The following is a 21,721-nucleotide window of genomic DNA, read 5'->3' as shown; positions in this document are numbered from 1 at the left end:
TCCATGTCCATTCTAGGCCTTTCAATATTCAACAGGTTTAAATGAGATCCCCCTTCATTCTTCTAACTTCAGTGAGTACAAAACTAGAGCCATCAAATGCTCCTCATACGTTAACCTTTTCATTCCCAGGATCATTCTTGTGAAACTCCTCTGGACCCTCTACAATGCCAACTCAGCATTTTTTAGATGAGGGGCCTAAAACTATTCACGATACTCCAAGTGCATTCTGGCCAATGTATTACATCCTTTCTTTTGTATTCTAGTTCTTTCAAAATGAATGCTAACATTACATTTGCCTTCTGACTCAGCCTGCAAGTCAACCTTTGGGGAATGCTGTATAAGAATCCCAAGTCCCTTTGCACCTCTGATTTCTGCATTTGCTACCCATTTAGAATTGTCATTCCTTCTCTTCACTTCCCTACACTGTATTCTATCTGTCACTTCTTTGGCCATTCTCCTAATCTGTCTAAGTTCTTTTGCAGATGCCCTGCTTCTTCAACACTACCTGCCCCTCTACTTATCTTTGTATCTTCTACAAGCTTGGCCAGAAAGCAATCAATTCCATCACCAAATCATTAACATATAACATGAAAAGAATGTCAAACCCTGTGGAGCACCACTAATCATTGCCAGCCAACCAGTAAAGGCCTTTATTCCCACTCTTTGCATTCTGCTAGTCAGTCGATCTTCTATCCATGCAAATATCTTTACAGTAATACCACGGACTCTTACCTCGTTTAACAGCTTCATGCGTGGCACCTTGTCAAAGGCCTTCCGAAAACCCAAGTAAACAAGATCCACTGAATCTCCTTTGTTATCCTACCTGTTACTTCCTCAAAGAATTCCAACAGATTTGTCGGGCAAGATTTCCCCATCAGGGAACCATGCTGACTTCGGCCAATCTTATCACGTGTCTCCGAGTAACCCAAAACTTCATCCTGAATAATGGACTCAAACATCTTCCCAACCACTGAGGTCAGGCTAACTGGCCTTTAATTTCCTGTCCTTTACCTCTCTCCCTTCTTAAAGAGTGAAGTGACATCAGCAATTTTCCAGGCCTCTAGAACCATTCCAGAATCTAGTGATCCTTTGAAAGATCATTACTAATCCCTCCACAATCTCTCCAGCTACCTCTTTCAGAACCCTGGGGTGTAGTCCATCTGATTAAGCTGACATATCTACTTTCAGACCTTTCAGCTTCTCAAGCACCTTTTCCTTAGTAATAGCAGCTACAGTAACTTCTGCTCCCTGACACTCTCAAATTTCTGGCAGACTTCTGGTGTCTTCCACAGTGAAAACTGATGCAAAATACTGAGTTTGTCCACCATTTCCTTGACCATAACAACTCTTCAGCATCATTTTCCAGGAGTCCATTATCCACTCTCACCTCTCTAACTCTTTATATATCTGAAGAAACTTTTGATATCCTTTTATATTATTATCTAGCTTACTTTCATATTTCGTTTTACTCTCCTTATTGTTTTTTAATTCCTTCTGTTGTTTTTTTAAAGCCTCCCAATCTGCTAGTTTGTCAATAATTTGTGCTATGTTATATTCCCTCTCTTTTGGTTGTATGCTCTCTTTGACTTTCTTGTCAGCTAAAGTTGTGCCATCCTATTCTTTAGGATGAATCGATCCTGAGCCTTTCGACCACCTCCCAGAATCTCCAGTCATTGCTCTTCTGCCATCATCCCTGCTAGTGTACCCTTCCAATCACTTTGGCCAGCTCCTCTCTGATACCTCTGTAGTTCCTTTTACTTCACATGTAATACTGATGCATCTGAATTTAGTTTCTTCTTCTCAAAATACAGGGTGAATTCTATCATATTATAGAAACATAGAAACATAGAAAATAGGTGCAGGAGTAGGCCATTCGGCCCTTCGAGCCTGCACCGCCATTTATTATGATCATGGCTGATCATCCAACTCAGAACACCGCCCCAGCCTTCCCTCCATACCCCCTGACCCCCGTAGCCACAAGGGCCACATCTAACTCCCTCTTAAATATAGCCAATGAACTGGCCTCAACTGTTTCCTGTGGCAGAGAATTCCACAGATTCACCACTCCCTGTGTGAAGAAGTTTTTCCTAATCTCGGTCCTAAAAGGCTTCCCTCTATCCTCAAACTGTGACCCCTCGTTCTGGACTTCCCCAACATCAGGAACAATCTTCCTGCATCTAGCCTGTCCAATCCCTTTAGGATCTTATACGTTTCAATCAGATCCCCCCTCAATCTTCTAAATTCCAACGAGTACAAGCCCAGTTCATCCATTCTTTCTTCATATGAAAGTCCTGCCATCCCAGGAATCAATCTGGTGAACCTTCTCTGTACTCCCTCTATGGCAAGGATGTCTTTCCTCAGATTAGGGGACCAAAACTGCACACAATACTCCAGGTGTGGTCTCACCAAGGCCTTGTACAACTGCAGTAGTACCTCCCTGCTCCTGTACTCAAATCCTCGCGCTATAAATGCCAGCATACCATTCGCCTTTTTCACCGCCTGCTGTACCTGCATGCCCACTTTCAATGACTGGTGTATAATGACACCCAGGTCACATTGCACCTCCCCTTTTTCTAATCGGCCACCATTCAGATAATAATCTGTTTTCCTATTTTTGCCACCAAAGTGGATAACTTCACATTTATCCACATTAAATTGCATCTGCCATGAATTTGCCCACTCACCCAACCTATCCAAGTCACCCTGCATCCTCTTAGCATCCTCCTCACAGCTAACACTGCCACCCAGCTTCGTGTCATCCGCAAACTTGGAGATGCTGCATTTAATTCCCTCATCCAAGTCATTAATATATATTGTAAACAACTGGGGTCCCAGCACTGAGCCTTGCGGTACCCCACTAGTCACCGCCTGCCATTCTGAAAAGGTCCCGTTTATTCCCACTCTTTGCTTCCTGTCTGCTAACCAACTCTCCACCCACACCAATACCTTACCCCCAATACCGTGTGCTTTAAGTTTGCACACTAATCTCCTGTGTGGGACCTTGTCAAAAGCCTTCTGAAAATCCAAATATACCACATCCACTGGTTCTCCCCTATCCACTCTACTAGTTACATCCTCAAAAAATTCTATGAGATTCGTCAGACATGATTTTCCTTTCACAAATCCATGCTGACTTTGTCCGATCATTTCACCGCTTTCCAAATGTGCTGTTATCACATCCTTGATAACTGACTCCAGCAGTTTCCCCACCACCAACGTTAGGCTAACCGGTCTATAATTCCCCGGTTTCTCTCCCCCTCCTTTTTTAAAAAGTGGAGTTACATTAGCCACCCTCCAATCCTCAGGAACTAGTCCAGAATCTAACGAGTTTTGAAAAATTATCACTAATGCATCCACTATTTCTTGGGCTACTTCCTTAAGCACCCTGGGATGCAGACCATCTGGCCCTGGGGATTTATCTGCCTTCAATCCCTTCAATTTACCTAACACCACTTCCCTACTAACATGTATTTCGCTCAGTTCCTCCATCTCACTGGACCCTCTGTCCCCTACTATTTCTGGAAGATTATTTATGTCCTCCTTAGTGAAGACAGAACCAAAGTAATTATTCAATTGGTCTGCCATGTCCTTGCTCCCCATAATCAACTCACCTGTTTCTGCCTGCAGGGGACCTACATTTGTCTTTACTAGTCTTTTCCTTTTTACATATCTATAAAAGCTTTTACAGTCCGTTTTTATGTTGCCTGCCAGTTTTCTCTCATAATCTTTTTTCCCTTCCTAATTAAGCCCTTTGTCCTCCTCTGCTGAACTCTGAATTTCTCCCAGTCCTCAGGTGAGCCACTTTCTCTGGCTAATTTGTATGCTGCTTCTTTGGAATTGATACTATCCCTAATTTCTCTTGTCAGCCACGGGTGCACTACCTTTCTTGATTTATTCTTTTGCCAAACTGGGATGAACATTTGTTGCAGTTCATCCATGCAACCTTTAAATGCTTGAATTATGACCACTGACTCCTCAGGGTTCCGTTGCCTTAAACTCCCTAATCAAATCTGGTTCACTACACAACACCAAATACAGAACTGCCTTTTTTTTAAGTGGGCTCAGCCACGAACTGCTCAAATAAGCCATCTTGTAGGCATTCTGCAAATTCCTTATCTTGAAATCCAACACCAACCTGATTTTCCCCAACCACCCTGCATATTGAAAGCCCCCATGTCATTCATAACTTTGCCCTTTTACATGGCTTTTATATTTTCTGTAGCTAAATCTTATAGTTATGTGTAATTGTGCTTCTGATCAAATCTAGTTTCATTTTAATTTTTCAAAACAATGGGACTTTAATTGCTATGCAGACTGCCCTGAATATATACTGCTCCTGGGTGGAAATAATTGAGTTTTACTGTGCCAATTTATTTAGTTTATTTGTAGAGATTAGGGCTTATTTTCAAACAAGGCCCTGTTGGTTAGTTGGAAAAACATTAACAGATAAGAGATAGTTAAATCACAGTTTTAATAAAACAGCTGCACCACTCAGTCATTACTTTTTGCAAAGGCTTTCAAAGTAGGATGGCTCCCCAGCTCAGTTACATTAAAAGTTAGAGCTGCCGCTTATGCTTCTGATCCCCGGGGGCTGCTCATTGCTCTGATCTGCCAGAAGCTGGCAGAGTAGCTTCTGCTAGTTCTTAGTTGTGGGAGTAATAAACTAGAGTTTTGGGAGGTAAAGTAATTTCTGCTCACTATTATGCCATATTTGGTCATCATTGGCCTAGGTTGTGATCAAATGGTGAAGCAACTGAGATTATAAAGCACCTGCAAACTTTACTGAAAACTTAGCTGCAAATTGTTGGGGCTTGCAAGTGGGGAATGGGAGAACTTGGCCGATTATCAGTCAGTCATAAACATGAGAAAGACTGCAGATGCTGGAAATCCAGAGCAACACACACAAAATGCTGCAGGAACTCAGCAGGCCAGGCAGCATCTATGGAAATGAGTAAACAGTCGGCATTTTGGGCCAAAACAACTTCTTCAGAACTGAAGGGGAAGAGGGAAGACGCTGAAAAGGGTGTTTTCTCCCCTTCCTTTTCAGCCCTGAAGAAGAGTCTTCGCCTGAAATGTTTACTGTTTTTCCATTTCCATAGATACTGCCACACCTGTTCCCCCAGCATTTTGCGTGTGTTATTATCAGGCAGTGGTAAGCTTATAGGGCAAGGACTTACTTTATATTTAAGTAGGAAGCACCTGGAAAGCAGAGGCCAAATCTGATGGGTAGCACGGTAGGGCGCCTGGCATAGCTGCTGCTGCACAGCTCCAAGTGTCCTAGATTCACTCCAGACCATCAATGCTCTCTGTGTGGAGTCCTTTGACTTCGGTTCTAATTTCTCCCTTAGCTCAAGTACGTGCAGGTTGATAGAATAATTGGCCATTGTAAGTTGCTCCTGGTGTTTAATAAGTGATAGAATAAGAGGGGAATTGATGGTGACATGGGTTAATGTTGGATTAGTGTAAATGGATGCTTGATAGGGGTGGACTTGATGTATGTTTCATGCTTGTATGCTTCCATGACCCTATGAACACCTGTGAGGTTAGCACTGGAGGAAAATGCCAAAGCAATTCGTTACACGCTGCTCTTCACCTTAATCAGAGAACATCATGTGACACAGGAACACAAGAGCAAAAGTAAATGATTTAAAAATAAAATAAAGAATATGCACATTGAGACAGAAACGGTTCCTTTACCTATCAGATCATTCAGCTTGTTGGGATTTAAGTTCTGTGCCTTCATAATGATGACAATCAGACGGTTAGCAGCTGGAAGGAAGTTGATGGAAAGCAAGATCTCACCAAGCGAGGAATTCTGAAAGACATGTCAATACTGGGGGTGAGTTATTTTACTCAGAGAGTTGTGGATGCCTGGAATACCCTGCCTGGTATGGTGGTATATTGGAAGCTTTTAAGAGCCGGTTGGATAGGCACATGGATATAAGAAGATGCAAGGATATTGACATGGTGTAGGTAGGACCGAGTAGTGTTTGGATGTTCTTGATTTGCTTTTTAGCTGCTTCAGCACAACTCTGTGGGTGACATGGCCTGTTCCTGTGCCGTACTGTTCTACGAAGTGAACAAACCTAACTGGATTCCCATCAGTCCTATTTGTGATAAAGAGAAAAACACGTTACAAATCCACTGCTCCACATTTACCTTGTCTACTACTTTTATGAAGACATTGAAAGCATATGTTAAAATCTCAACAAGTGTCATGACAGTAGAGTTATTCCCTCCAGATGAATAATTAAAACTGCACAATTCCTGTAATCATGTCGCCTGGCTGTTGAGGCAGTGAATTCCCAATCCAAGGAAATACTGTGCCGAGGACAGTGACAGGCTTTCTAATAGATTGTGCAGAAACGGAGGGAGGCTGGGCCTGTGGTCTCTGGTGAGAAAGGAGTTGTTGGAGATTGGTCACCTCAGCCTAGATACACCAGTGTTAGTGATCTGTCTCCTCAGCCAAAAGACACCAGTGTTGGAGGGCAGTCATCTCAGCCTAGAGACAACAGTGCACACACAACACTCCTGCTAAATGTCCTCGATGGATGGTAGGGAGGCCCCTATGATCCTCTCAGCTGTTCCAACAGTCCTTTGTAGGGACTTCTGGTTCGATGCTCATCCGCTTCCAGACCAGATACCAGATGGAGATGCAACTTGTCAGGATGCTGTCAGTGGTGCGTGCCTCAATCTCCTTAGGAAGTGGAGGCACTGCCATTTCTCCTTGTTCAGGGAGAGGGAAATATATCACCGTTTTCATCGTTACCGGTTCTGAACACTGGAACTCTTGCTGCAAAGCATCCACACTGTAAATTAATTCTTTTAGAAATACAGTTGATTTACTGTACATTTTCCATTAGCGACAAACAACACATTTCTAATTCTCATTTTGAAACACTGGTCAATTCTAAAGCAAACACTTCCCTTTTTAAAAAAAAGTTATAATAATCAAACCAAGATATTTTCACATCCTACAGGCAGTTGCTCCATTGATGACACACAGGCTCACTGCTTTTCAGAGATGCTTATCATCCCTAAGGTTCCACCACTTAGCAACATCAGTGAGCAGGTTGAACTGGGGAGGAAGAAGAAAGGTACCTTTAGAGGGGCTGTCAGTCTGATCCAGCACTCCGTCCTTTCTTCTACTGCCACATCACACAGCTTGAGCTGAGCTTCCCCCACACAGCTCTGCCTGGAATACTTATCACAGCTGTAGACAGCCACGGTTAAAGTTCCCCCCTGCATATGTTCCTCTAAGACGGGGAATGTCAGAGTCTCTTGCCAAACCGGGTGCAGGGTCTTTGCCTGGATAGAGGTCTCGGCCTCAGCCTTCCCAAGTTTCGTGATCAAGGCAGCTACCACGTAACTATCACTGCGGTTCACGTTTTCCACCATGTTTGTGTTTTGGGCTGGAAGACAATAAAACAAGACTCAAACAAGGCTGAGTGTGGGGCCATGGCAGTAATATTATTCAACATCTAACAATTGAGGGTTTAATAAATAAGGGCCCAAGAAATAGTTAATGGAGGGGTTTCAACCCTGAAAGTGTCTTTGGAGGATATCAGCTAATGTACCACAGCAGGGCTCTCACCACAATTTTAGAATAAAAAAAACCAATATCAAAAAAAAAAATAAAAATGATAGTAGGTAGTTTAGCAACTCTAAGTGAGGAAGTCCAAAATTCAAAAGGTTTTTTCCACTGCCAGAAGATATTAGAATACCAGTGTTGTCATTGAGATACTGAACATGAATTTCATCTCTTTTCCATCCGGTCCCAGAGCGGACTCGATTGCAATCACTATACTGTGGTAGAGTATATTAAATAGGAGACTTGGAACTATAGGATGATGATTTATGATATCCTAACAGAAACCTTCCAGTTTGTGAAGGATTATAAGGGATTAAATAATAAGTGATGCTTTGCTGGTGTGTGGCACTATAATTCTAATGGCTCAAAGTCAAAATAATAAAAAAATGTTTAACAGGATGGTTACAACAAATTTTTTGACACACAGTGTGGTTAGGAAGTACAATCTCTGCTATATACATGTTTTTACAAGACTTTGCAAGTGGGGAATAGGATCAAGATTAGGTGACTCATGTTAAAAAGCAGCACAGGCTAGGCTTGGACCAAATGACTTTTTGTCTGGTGCTGTTCATGGTAACCTGATGCACACAATTGACAACTGTGCTTGCCATTGAATTATAAAAAAAAGTATAAAGGCGTTCGTTAGTCTTGCGAGACCATGGATCTGTGCCTGGAAAGTCTTCACTCTCCAGGGCGCAGGCCTGGACAAGGTTGTATAGAAGACCAGCAGTTGCCCATGCTGCAAGTCTCCCCTCTCCACGACACCAACGTTGTCCAAGGGAAGGGCAAGGGCTGATACAGCTTGGTACCAGTGTTGTCGCAGAGCACAGTGTGGTTAAGTGCCTTGCTCAAGGATACAACGCGCTGGGGTGGGGCTCGAACTCACGACCTTCAGGTTGCTAGTCGAATGCCTTAACCACTTGGCCACGTGCCATCGAATTAGTGGTTCAATTTCAAGAGTACATTACTGGCTGAACAGCACTTTGGAAATCTGAAAGTAAGAGACTACCTGTCCCTATTTCTTGCTTTCCTTTCTGCAGAATCCTGTGAGAAATTGAAAGGAAAAGTCATTGGGCTACCCTTAACCACCACAAAGTATTGTGGGTGGAGGTATTTGAGCTTTCCCTGTCACAAATGGTTCTTCACTGCATTGACAATATCAAAGGTTGGAAGCTAAAGAAACCAGAAACTGAAGTATTGGGGAATGAGGGTGGGGCAAAGAGTGGGAGATTGTAATTTCTGTAGCTGAATTTGAGGTGGAATAGGAAATTTTGCCTAAGTAATTATAATATTCCTATTCCCTAATGATAAATCACAAACACCAAATTCACTGTGTTTGGAGGCTTCATCACACCTGCTCTGAAATATTAGCCAAAAATATATTTTTCATAGGAAATTATCTTGGATTAGCTCTTTACTATTAAACTCTGTGTGGAAGCAATGATTGAAATTTACCATGGACAAACTTGATGCCATTGTCTTTCTCAGGGTGGTATGTACTTTTATAATAAATTTACTTTGAATGGCCAGGACGTTTCCTCAGCCACAGTGAAGGGAAAGAGGCCAGGTACTATTGTGTTGTGCATAGGTACTGACTAGGAGAGCAAAATCTAAAGAAGGGGAAAGAATATATTTTAGAGAAGTATCTTTTATATTATAATTTGTGGGTGTAGGGGACTAAATAGATTGCATTGTATGACCATGATTATCTAAATATGTGTTCCAACTTTTCTGACAGGTAGTGTGATGATATCCTCCTGAGCCTAATGTTCAGGTCATGTTAGTGCATATTATTGTATCATTGCAAGAACCTTAACATGAGTAATGATGGAATAAAACATGGCTCTTATAAAAAAGGCTAATTTTCAAGGCATTTATACCCTAGGTATGATTGCCTATGCAATAAATTATATTGAAATCAAATCATTATTACTTATATCTTTAATGCCAATCTCCTCCTTTGCACTGAACCTTCATTAACACCAACCAACCTCCTTTGCACTGCACTCTTAATGATACTGAACCAACTTTACCTTCAATAATGGTGAGATAAAGTTCCGACTTATAGCGGTTGTATTGAATTCCATAATGCAGCTTCACATCTTCCGTCGAATCCTCAGATACTTCACTCTGCATGTCATCTGACAGAGGCACAGCATCACCGGGAGCTGATGTTAAACAGAAAGAAGGAATAGTCATCAGCAACGACTTTGGCAAACCATGAGCTGAAGGTCTAAATCACAGATCTTCCCACCAGCAGCAGCTTTTCCACATGAAACTATCTCCAAATATTGCTTTATCTTGTGAGTTCCTACAAATGGAACTGTAATCTCATAAGAACTGACTAATTTTCTCTTAGGTGCTATATCAGGCCCCAATATCATGTGAAGTGCTCTATGTTGCCTAACCTGCTTAGAGTTTCCAATATCTGTTTTCTTTTCAGATTTCCTACATTTGCAGTATTTTTTCTATTATGTAAAAATACATAGTTTATCCTTCTGACTTGACACCCAATTGACCTAAAGATTCAGTTATATCTAAATATTAGATGGTTCCATCTGAGTTGACAGCACAATTTTTGTAAAAAAAAATGCCCTAATTATCAGAAGATTCAAGATTCACAAAGGTAGAAAAATATCCCTTAAGAAACTATCTAAACTGATTGGTTGGATCGCTTCTCTAGCCATATAATTGGAAGATTCTGAGGTTACAGTAACATTATACTGAAGCCAAAAGTATTCTGGTTAATGTGTTAATCTCATACCCTGAACACCAAAGGCTCCTTCACTAGTAGGTCTAATTTAACTTCTTTTCCCTACATACTCTCTTCTTTCTCTTCACCTATCATTGTTATAACCGATACACTGTAAAGTAATATCAAAACTTTCTTGTACTTCTGCCCATAGTCATAAACCACCCTCCTAGAAACCTGATTGTCTTTTCTACCCCTAACTTTCCACTGTTTAGTTTCACACATTCAAGTGCTCATCCTCTGCAAATTCCACAACTCCATTATAATGCCACCATCCTTTAACCTGTCTACATTCCAAAGAGATAATTCCCTCTGCACATCCTTTACTTTGCAACCTCTCCCAAACACACATCCCTTAACATGATACCTTCCTATTCAAGTGAAGGAGATGAAAGCCTGCTCTTTTACCTCATCCTCATCTTTATAGAGACTAAGAACTACTCTTTCCAGGTGAAACAACAATTTCCTTGTACATCTGTGGATTTAGTAAACTAGTTACAACTCATCACTTGGTGTCCTCGAAATTAAGAAGGCCATGTGTAGATGAAGTGTCTGCTCTATGGAACATCTCTATTAACTTTACAGACATTACCCTGAGCTATCAGTTGTCATTCTTGTTAAACCTTCCATCCTATGATCTCTCTAGCACTCTATTGCAAAGGAGCTCAATGTACGTTGGAGGAATAACCTTTCATCCCTCAACTAACCGCATTAACAATCTTGTAGGTTTAATACAGTTTTGCATTTTAGATAGTTATTCAGTAGTTCACACAGCTCAAGACCCAAATGTTGCCTAACCTCCCCGGTTTCTTGCATTATCATCTGTCTCTCCTGAAATCCATCTTATCATAGCTCTTTTACAGATGCTAGAAATTCAGAGCAATGCACAAAATGCTAGAGGAACTCAGCAGGTCAGGCAGCATCTATGGAGAGGATTAAGCAGTCAACATTTCAGGCTGAAACCCTTTCATCAGGACTGGAAAGGAAAGGAGAAGAAGCCAGAATAAGAAATAGGGGGAGGGGAAGGAGAACAATTTGGCAGCTGATAGGTGAAGCCAGGTGAGTGGGTGGGGGAGGGGGCATGGAATGAGAAACCGGGAGGTGACAGGTGGAAGAGGGCTGAAGAAGGAGGAATCTGATAGGAGAGGAGAAATCTGATAGGAGAGGAGAGTGGACCATGAGAGAAAGGGAAGGAGAAGGGGCACCAGAGAGAGGTGATGGGGGTGAGGAGGAGGGAAGCGATAAGATGGGAGCAAGAATGGGGAAATGGAAAAGAATGAAGGTGGAAGAGGGAGTAATTACTGCAGCTTTTCCGGACTTATACCAAGCAAGCCAGCAGAGAGGCACCATGCCACATTGAACAATCTTAATTTTCAAAAGGGGAGTTGGTGGAATAATGACTCACATAATACATCATTTTTAAAAGCTGCGCATGTCACTTGTTTCAGTTTCTAAAAAAATGTTTCATCCACTTATATCATACCCCAGAACTTATTGGAACTTTGTGTCATAGCTGTATACACCTTTAACCATGAATAGGGTGGCTGTATGCTTGCTACAGTGCAGCAAACAGATTGTTTTTGTAATCCTCACCATAAGCATAAAGGGCCATGTGTTTTCGATCATTGCAATGTGTTAAAATATGGAATGTTTCACCTGCTTCCTTACCGTTCCTGGAAAAAACAAACAGATCTTCAGATGAGTTCACAATTAAACTGGAGATGTGGGTCTTCTCTGCTCTAGCTGGCAGACATTCATCCATCCTTTCTAAGGAGCAGTCTGGATAATTGATGAACTCTGGGAAGGTTTTCATTGGTTTGGGGCCATAGATTTTAGGTGTTGCTAACCTGGTCCTTGGCTGGACTGTCTCCATTGTCTTCTTCACTCTAAACTGTGACAGCAATTGAACACCATGAGCTTTATTTGGGTCCTTTTAGAATGCACTGATACACTGTAACATTTGGATATTATGTCACATATTCATGATTTTTCTTCAGGCAATTCTTTGCCAACATTTTTCTCTACTCTGCTCATGATTCCACTGTATAGGGTGTAAAACTATTTGATGCAGAATGGGGAACCACTGAATGCAGAGCGATGGACCACCAGATTCAGGATGAGAACCGTGGGAAATTGGATAGAGCAGTAACTGGGAAGGTCACAGAGTTTCAGCCAAGAATGATGGAGTAAATCAGTGCAGTAACTATTCACATCAAGTAAGGTTGCGAGGAAGGAAGGCAGGAGGGTTGAGAGAAATTGTTCACTGTCAGTAAGAATATCTGGTAATGTGCACCTGTAAATTACTCTTTATTTAGAGATACAACACGGAATGGGCCCTTGTGGCCCCAGTCAGCCGCACAGCCCAGCAACTCACCTATTTAACCCTAGCCTAATCACAGAACAATTTACAATGACCAATTAACCTACTAAGCAGTAAGTCTTTGGACTGTGGGAGGAAACTGAGCACCCGGAGGAAACCCAGCTATCACGGGGTTGACATACAAACTCATTATCGGAATTGAACTCAAACTCCGAAGCCCTGAGTATAGTAGCATTCTACTTACCGCTACTTAATGTGGCATACGTTTCTGGATCACTGGGACCTCTTTTGGGACAGGCGTGACCTGTACAAAAAGGATGGGTTGCACTAGAATCCGAGGGGGACCAATATCCTGGCGGGGAGGTTTGCTAAGGCTACTGGGGAGAGTTTAAACTAGAATTGCTGGGGGTGGGGGGGTGGGAACCGAACTGAATTGACGGAGGAAGGGGCAGTTGGCTCATAAATAGAGAAAGCTTGTAGACAGTGTGAGAAGGAGGATAGGCAGGTGATAGAGAAGAGACACACTCAGACTGATGGTTTGAGATGTGTCTATTTTAATGCAAGGTGTATTATGGACAAAGCGGATGAGTTTAGAGCATAGATCAGTACTTGGAGCTATGACGTGGTGGCCATTACACAGACTTGGATGGCTCAGGGACAGGAATGCTTACTTCGAGTGCCAGACTTTAGATGTTTCAGAAAGGACAGGCAGGGAGGCAAAAGAGGTGAGGGCGTGGCACTGCTCATCAGAGATAGTGTCACAGCTGCAGAAAAGGGGGAAGTCATGGAGGGATTGTCTACGGAGTTCTGTGGGTGGAAGTTAGGAACAGGAAGAGGTCAATAATTCTACTGGGTGTTTTTTTTATAGGCCACCCAATAGTAATAGGGACATCAAGGAGCAGATAGGGAGACAGATTCTGAAAAGGTGTAATAATAACAGAGTTGTCGTGGTGGGAGATTTTAACTTCCCAAATATTGATTGACATCTTCCTAGAGTGAGGGGTTTAGATTGCGTGGTGCTTATTTGGTGTGCTCAGGAAGGTTTCTTGACACAATATGTAGATAAGCCTACAAGAGGAGAGGCTGTACTTGATTTGGTATTGGGAAATGAACCTGGTCAGGTGACAGATCTCTCAGTGAGAGAGAATTTTGGAGATAGTGATCACAATTCTATCTCCTTTACCATAGCATTGGAAAGGGATAGGAACAGAAAAGTTAGGAAAGCGTTTAATTGGAGTAAGGGGAAATATGAGGTTATCAGGCAGAAACTTGGAAGCATAAATTGGGAACAGATGTTCTCAGGGAAATGTATGGAAGAAATGTGGCAAATGTTCAGGGGATATTTGAGTGGAGTTCTGCATAGGTACGTTCCAATGAGACAGGGAAAGGATGGTAGGGTAGAGGAACTGTGGTGTACAAAGGCTGTTGCAAATCTAGTCAAGAAGAAAAGCTTACAAAAGCTTCAAAAAACTTGGTAATGATAGAGATCTAGAAGATAATAAGGCTAACAGGAAGGAGTTTAAGAATGAAATTAAGAGGGCCAGAAGGAGCCATGAGAAGGCCTTGGCGGACAGGATTAAGGAAAACCCCAAGGCATTCTACAAGTATGTGAAGAGTAAGAGGATAAGACATGAAAGAATAGGACTACTCAAATGTGACAGTGGAAAAGTGTGTATGGAACCGGAGGAGATAGCAGAGGTACTTAATGAATAATTTGCTTCAGTATTCACTACAGAAAAGGATCTTGGCGATTGTAGGGACGACTTACAGCGGACAGAAAAGCTTGAGCATATAGATATTAAGAAAGAGGATGTGCTGGAGCTTTTGGAAAGCATTAAGTTGGATAAGTCACCGGGACCAGACGAGATGTACCCCAGGCTACTGTGGGAGGCTAGGGAGAAGATTGCTGAGCCTCTGGCAATGATATTTGCATCATCAATGGAGACGGGGGAGGTTCTGGAGGATTGGAGGGTTGCGGATGTTGTTCCCTTATTTAAGAAAGGGAGTAGAGATAGTCCAGGAAATTATAGACCAGTGAGCCTTACTTCAGTGGTTGGTAATTAGATGGAAAAGATCCTGAGAGGCAGGGTTTATGAACATTTGGAGAGGCATAATATGATTAGGAATAGTCAGCATGGCTTTATCAAAAGCAGGTCGTGCCTTACGAGCCTGACTGAATTTTTTGAGGATGTGACGAAACACATTGATGAAGGTAGAGTAGTAGATGTAATGTATATGGATTTCAGCAAGGCATTTGATAAGATACCCCATGCAAGGCTTACTGAGAAAGTAAGGAGGCATGGGATCCAAGGGGACCTTGTTTTGTGGATCCAGAATTGGCTTGCCAACAGAAGGCAAAGAGTGGTTGTAGACGGGTCATATTCTGCATGGAGGTCAATGACCAGTGGTATGCCTCAGGGATCTGTTCTGGGATCCCTACTCTTCGTGATTTTTATAAATGACCTGGATGAGGCAGTGGAGGGCTGGGTTAGTAAATTTGCTGATGACACAAAGGCTGGGGGTGTTGTGGATAGTGTGGAGGGCTGTCATTGGTTACAGCAGGACATCAATAAGATGCAAAACTGGGCTGAGAAGTGGCAGATGAAGTTCAACGCAGGTAAGTGTGAGGTGGTTCATTTTGGTAGGTCAAATATGATGGCAGAATATAGTACTAATGATAGTGTGATGATCCTGGCAGTGTGAAAGACCAGAGGGATCTTGGGGTCTGAATTCATAGGACACTCAAAGCTGTTGCGCAGGTTGACTCTGTGGTTAAGAAGGCAGTATGGTTCATTGGCCTTCATCAATTGTGGGATTGCGTTTAGGAGCTGAGAGGTAATGTTGCAGCTATATATGACCCTGGTCAGACCCCACTTGGAGTGCTATGCTCAGTTCTGGTTGCCTCACTACAGGAAGGACGTGGAAACCATAGAAAGGGTGCAGAGGAGATTTACAAGGATGTTGCCTGGATTGGGGAGCATGCCTTATGAGAATAGGTTGAGTGAACTTGGCCTTTTCTCTTTGCAGCAACGGAGGATGAGAGGTGACCTGAGGGAGGTGTACAGGATGATGAGAGGCATTGATCGTGTGGATAGTCAGAGGCTTTTCCCCAGGGCTGAAATGACTAACACCAGAGGGCACAGTTTTAAGGTGCTTGGAAGCAGGTACAGAGATGTCAGGGGTAAGTTTTTTTTACACAGAGAGTGGTGAGTGCGTGGAATGGGCTGCCAGTGACGGTGGTGGAGGCGGATGCAATAGGGTCTCTTTAGAGACTCCTGGATAGGTACATGGAGCTGAGAAAAATAGAGGGCTATGGGTAACCCTAGGTAATTTCTAAAGTAAGGACATGTTCAGCACAGCTTTGTGGGCCAAAGGGCCTGTATTGTGCTGTAGGCTTTCTATGTTTCTGTGTTTCTATGGGCAGTAAAGGCAGAGTAATGAGAACACAATATAGGTGACAAATGGAGGCTGGAAAGATGAGCAGAAGTGAGGTGGGAGGAACCAGCATGAGGTAAAGATAGGAGCAGTGAAGTGGGAGGAACTTACAGTGGATAAAAATAAAGGGAAGAGAGGGTGGGGGAACAGAATTCATAGACGGTATTTTTCCCTGAAAGCAGTTGGTAAGGACAGGAGGTAGTATCATAATTGAGTAAGGAGAGCACCCACAGTGGTGGGATTCATGATGAGTGTGTGTGTGGTGGAGGTAGTCCCTATGATGAGTGAGGACAGTGGGAGGCGATGCCAACAGAGCTGGGGTGTGTAGTGGTAGGTAGATAATTGCCAAGGAATTAGATTTCATAATTCTTGATTCCTTAAATCACCGCTGCAATTATCTGCAAAGGCCATTCAGGCCATCCATGATATAGAGTGAAACTGGGGAAATTAGTGTTTGAGTTGTTTTCACTCAGAGTGAAGTGGTAAAACAGGACCTTGTCTGGTTAGCAAGCATAGGGAAATAGTAGCAGGTGTAGCTCATTCAGCCCGCCAACTGAATTCAGTAAGGTCAGCACTAACCTTTTACCTCAACAATGCTTTCTGAACTTCGTCTGTGTCCTGCGATTCTCTTCAAGATCCAACTCTATTGATCTGAATACTTACTCAGGGACTGAGCTTCCACTGGCTCCTTAGGGAATTTCAAAGTTTTACTACTGTCCTCTTTGTATCTCAGTCTTGAAAGTCTGTCCTAGTTTAACTCTCGGGTCAAGACACCCCAATGAGGGGAATATCAATCCTGCATCTACCTTGATTTCTGTAACAACTTTCTATGTCTTAATGAGGAACACTTGTTATTCTTCCAAACACTAGCGTGTATTGTCCAGTCTCATTAGTCTCTCTTCAAACCAAACCCCTATCCCAAACTCTATGTGGTGAACCTTCACTGTACTCTGTTTATATCCTTCCTTCGGTAGGAGGACTAGAACTGCACACAATATTTGAGGTATTGCCTCACCACAACCCTGTATATATTTGCAATAAGTCAACTTTACTCTTGTACTCAAATTCTTTGCACTAAAGCCCAGCGTATCATTTGTCTTTTTGATTTCCAGCTTTACCCTCACATTAGTTTTCAGTACATCTTGGTTCCTTTGAATGCCTGCACCTTACAATCTCTCAACACTGTAAAAATACTTTGCTTTTCAATTTTTTTTCTACCAAGATATTTTCCATATTGTGGCAAGCAATTGGTCCATGATGACAGACAAGAAGCTCATTTCGCTCAGCTGCAGGTTTTATTGCGACAAGCACAAAACAGACCAGGCTCTATGACTCAGGGAGAGAACCCACTCAGTCACATACAGATGGGGAGGTGATGGTCACATACTCTGGTTACAGTCAGGATGAACCCACAAACACACATGCAAATAACTTCTATAACCCTAGCTAAAAGGTAACAATAAATGAACTTGAACATCCCACCATGAAAACATTTTAAAACAAGAAAATAAATAGTGCTGGCCACTAGGAATGCTGGAGGGATACACTGCACCCACCTGTGGGGTCAGCTGTCCTTGAGAACCCTAGAATCCACAACAAAGTCCAAACTCCCTCACGTGAGGCATTATTTATGAGGCAAGAGGCAGGACACCCAGAGTGTCACTTCTTTCCTTCGGCCTCACTGAGTTGGTGGTAGCCAAAAGCTAATACAGTGCCAGCTAGTCCCAGTGCAGCACGAGTGCTCTCTGTTGCTCAGGAAACCCCAACACTCTTCCAGTGGCTCCGAGCTTGGGGGATTAGTCCCTTCTTCTGAGAGGGACAGCAGATCCATTCTGGGGCCCCAACCAGATGATACTACATTGGCACCCTAGACGGGCAGCTCAGTCCCTTCTAGGACGTGCAGACGTCGCAGCAATACATAAACAGCTCCACGTCCTGCCTGTACCCAGGCCAATAGAAGTGTTCGCACAGCTTGCCCAATGTTCTTGCGACCCCAAAATGGTCGGCCATGCGGCGACCCTGTAATCATGCTGCTCAGCTGGCCTTAGATCAAGGAGGGCCCCCCCCAGCACCAAGGCAAGGTGCCCTGCCGTCTTGGTAGGGCTCCACCCATTGTGCCATGCAGCAAGTTTGACCTGCATCAGGTAAGACTCCAAGCGGCTGGCACCATTGTAGCTGGGGAGCTTCAGGTTGGACCGTACCACGTTAATTACTGGTCTTCCTCTTGCTTTGGTGTGTCAGTGGTGCCTGCCATGTTGCCCATCCTCCCATGGCTGTGGAGTCTTGGGTTCCCTGGTGCAGGCCACGAGGGAGGTGGATGATGCACTCTGCCATGTCCCCTGGGTGGAGGAGCCTGGGTACACTGACCCCATCGGAGTTTCTTGGGAAGGTATGATGCTCTGCTTCCAGGTTCTCCTCTGCGTCAGTGTCCTGTCTTTGGGAGCCCAGCCCGGGGATGCGGGGGGGCAAACTGCTTGGTCCCTCGACTTATTCTTTGGGTCTTAAGGTGCTCCAACTGATGTCATAGCTCTTCAATCTTGTCATTAATTTCTAATCCCACTCCTGACACCAATGAAGTGTGCTGTTGACCACACCAGCACCACCCCCCGAGCGCTGAATATTATATTCCATCTGCCACATCATCACCATTTCACTTATACTAGCCATACTTGCTTGAAGTTTCTCTGTAGCACTCAGAATAACTAGACATGGCCAACAATAACAACTCCATTGCTGCCAATGGTACGGCAACAGAGATACCCATTGTCCAAGTATCTCAACAGCTAAATGCTTAAGAAAACACTTTCTGTTAGCTGTGTGAGGTACACTGGAAACCTACAGCTGATTCTTAACCTAGTTATGCTTCCTGACCATTTATGTAGAAAGAAAAGAAACTAACAATACATCTAACTATATTGCAGATGTCCAATGATGATTGTAAGTTGTACCCTTAAGCTCCAGTTTTTGTCAGGAAGGCTTGAAAAATGCATGATACAAACTGTGACAAGATTATGTCAGGAAAATGTCAAACATGTTAAAACAGATGGTACGTGGATACGTCCAGTCAATATTCACAACAGGTACAATTTCACATGGCAATGATCCACATCAGGTAAGACGAATTCTGATGCATTTTGTGTTTGGAAGCCTGGTGCTAATCAATACACCTTCTAGCCCATGAGCAGAGGCACTGAGAACCAGGCACGGTGGATGACAGTGAATGATGGTGGCGGGGTGGAGATGGGAAGAAGGGATGGTGGGATGTCACACATTGTGTTGGAAGAAGGGGAGGCTAAGAACTGCACATGGGGCAGGGACAGGTGTGTGCCACCTGATGTGAATATAGATAGTGTGAATGAGATGGAGGAGGATGAGTGTGCCTAAGGTAAAAATGGCCGGTGGGTGATGGGGATCTTTACAGCATCCACAGTGGACAGGAATATTGTGGGGCAAGAGTGGTGATGGAGTTTCCACAAAGGACATGTGCAGTTGAAAGTCTACTGACATCCTCGCTGTCAGATCACTGAGGCTGCAGTGGCAATTGACTGCGATAATCACAGTCATCCCACACGCTCCCCCTCAAAGAAATTTCTCTCTCAAATGTTCACCCATTTCCCTGAAATATCCCTTGATTTGCTTCATATCTAAAAATGTACTAACTCTGTCATAGACCAACTCAAAGTCTAATCCTTTATGGCCCTCTTGTGTAGAGAATTCCAAAGGCTCACTACCCTCTGGATGAAGAAATTTCATCCCAACTTAATCCTGGATGGAAGACCCTCTATTTTCAGGCTTTAACATCCCGAATCAGGAGAAACGTGAGCTTTGCCTCGGGAATAAGAAGCCCTATCAGAATTTTGTATGACTCAATGTTCTCTAAACTCTAGAGAGCATAGGCCCTTCTGCTTAATCATTCTTTATACAATATAACCAGATTCCCAAGACGTAGAACAGCACAGTAAAGGCCAGTGAGAGAGGAAGAGATGGCAGGGAGGAGCAAAAGTTACAAGAGAAAGGGTGAAATATTAACAGACAGAAAAGCAAAACTGCATAGAGTAAAATAATATAATTGAAAGGTCTAGATAGAAAGATGGAGAGATAGTTTCCAACAGTGGGAGAGTCTAGGACCCAAGGGCACAGACTCAAAATACAAGGACGTCCTTTTAGAACAGAGATGAAGAGGAATGTCTTTTGCCAGAGGGTGGTGAGCCTGTGGAATTCATTGACGCAGATGGCTGTGGAGGCCAAGTCATTGGGTACATTTAAAGCAGTGGTAATAAATCCTTGACTAATCAGGTTCTAAAAGGTTAGCAGGGAAAAGGCAGAAAAATGGAGTTGAGAGGGATAGTAATCAGCCATGATCGAATGATATAGCAGACCCGATGGGCCGGATGGCCGAATTCTGCTCCTATATCTCATGGTCTAATGAGGATAATTTTACCTTTTGATATTTAGGGAATGTGGATGATAATTGATCAGCTGCCCACTGTGCTTCACTCCAATTTATTTTGCTGTTCTTCTCAAAATACTTGAATGTCAGTGGCAGGACATTTAGGTTGTGGGAGTTGTTTGTCCTGGAGATGGTTGTATTCATTAATGACTGCCTCTGATGTTGATATTGAGCACAGAGAAGACATCAGACTTTGGCTCCTAATAAGAAAATGAAGCATAATTCCCCAGTGTGGCTTAAGCCTTTGGTCCAGCAAATTAAATCTGTGTTCAAGCCAGTTTATGCTTAGAGGCAAATTTCACCATTACACACTAAGTTGAGGCAATCAGAAGTTTTACAAATATTAAGTTCCTTTTTCATAGAAATAAAATGCCAGACTTCGCAGTAACAACCAATAAATTGGCTCATATTACTAAATGTTGGAGGAGTAATTGCTCATAATCTTGTATCTGACAGATTTCACCTGTTTGGAAATGAGGACACCTGCTTGGAGACAGCCAAAGAACCTTACAAGCATATCCTCATGAATCATACAAGCACATTTGCATCTAATGACATTGATGAAGATAGAGACCCAGAGGCATAGCCTGGAACTAAAAAGCTGGGCATATTAGCACACAGATATGGAGATAGCACTATTTGCATGGATTTGTGTTTGCACCTGTCTATGTGTGACTGTATTGCATTGTGAAGTCTGGTTCTGAAGATATTGGTATGGGGTCTAGGTTTGCAGTTTATGGATGGTGTGAATGAAGCATGGTGCGGACAATGCAAAGCCACCTTGGGGAACAGCCACAGTCTGGGGTGATTCTGCTATTGGATGTTGAAGGGCTAAGTCTGGTGAGGAAGCCCCTCAAACAATGAAGGGATATATCCTTTGGGGGGGGGGGGCACAGCTGGCAATGGTATTTTTTTTAAAGCATGTGTTAACACGACTGAATATATTGGTCAAATGACACGAAGAATGTAAAGAAAATTACACAGTGATTTTCTCTTTTATATATGTTATTCTTGTTAGTATTTTTCCTGTAATATCTCAGGCTCTTGTTTAGTAGCGTCACATGTGGCATCTTGTCAAAGGCTTTCTGAAAATCGAAGCAGACAACATCTACTGACTCTCCTTTGACTATCCTGCTTGCAATTTCCTCGAAGATTTTCAACAGATTTGTCAGA

At 43.0% G+C, this 21,721-nt stretch overlaps 1 protein-coding gene across 1 annotated transcript in view; it reads right to left on the bottom strand.

Annotated features, from left to right (window-relative positions):
- The window catches only part of syt13 (synaptotagmin XIII), a 30,817-nt gene that overhangs the window by 5,203 nt on the left and 3,893 nt on the right, over positions 1-21,721 (bottom strand). Inside the window, exons 2-5 of the mRNA XM_072273110.1 lie at positions 12,012-12,234; positions 9,625-9,759; positions 7,102-7,412; positions 5,698-5,815 (exon numbers count right to left, since the gene is read on the bottom strand). Coding sequence (XP_072129211.1) covers positions 5,698-5,815; positions 7,102-7,412; positions 9,625-9,759; positions 12,012-12,234 — 787 coding nt within the window. The remainder of the gene's footprint in view (positions 1-5,697; positions 5,816-7,101; positions 7,413-9,624; positions 9,760-12,011; positions 12,235-21,721) is intronic.

Source organism: Mobula birostris, chromosome 11 (genome assembly GCF_030028105.1).
Source record: "Mobula birostris isolate sMobBir1 chromosome 11, sMobBir1.hap1, whole genome shotgun sequence".
NCBI classification, from domain to species: domain Eukaryota; kingdom Metazoa; phylum Chordata; class Chondrichthyes; order Myliobatiformes; family Myliobatidae; genus Mobula; species Mobula birostris.
The sequence above is the reverse complement of the archived record's forward strand: the minus strand, read 5'-3'. Positions and strand labels throughout refer to the sequence as shown.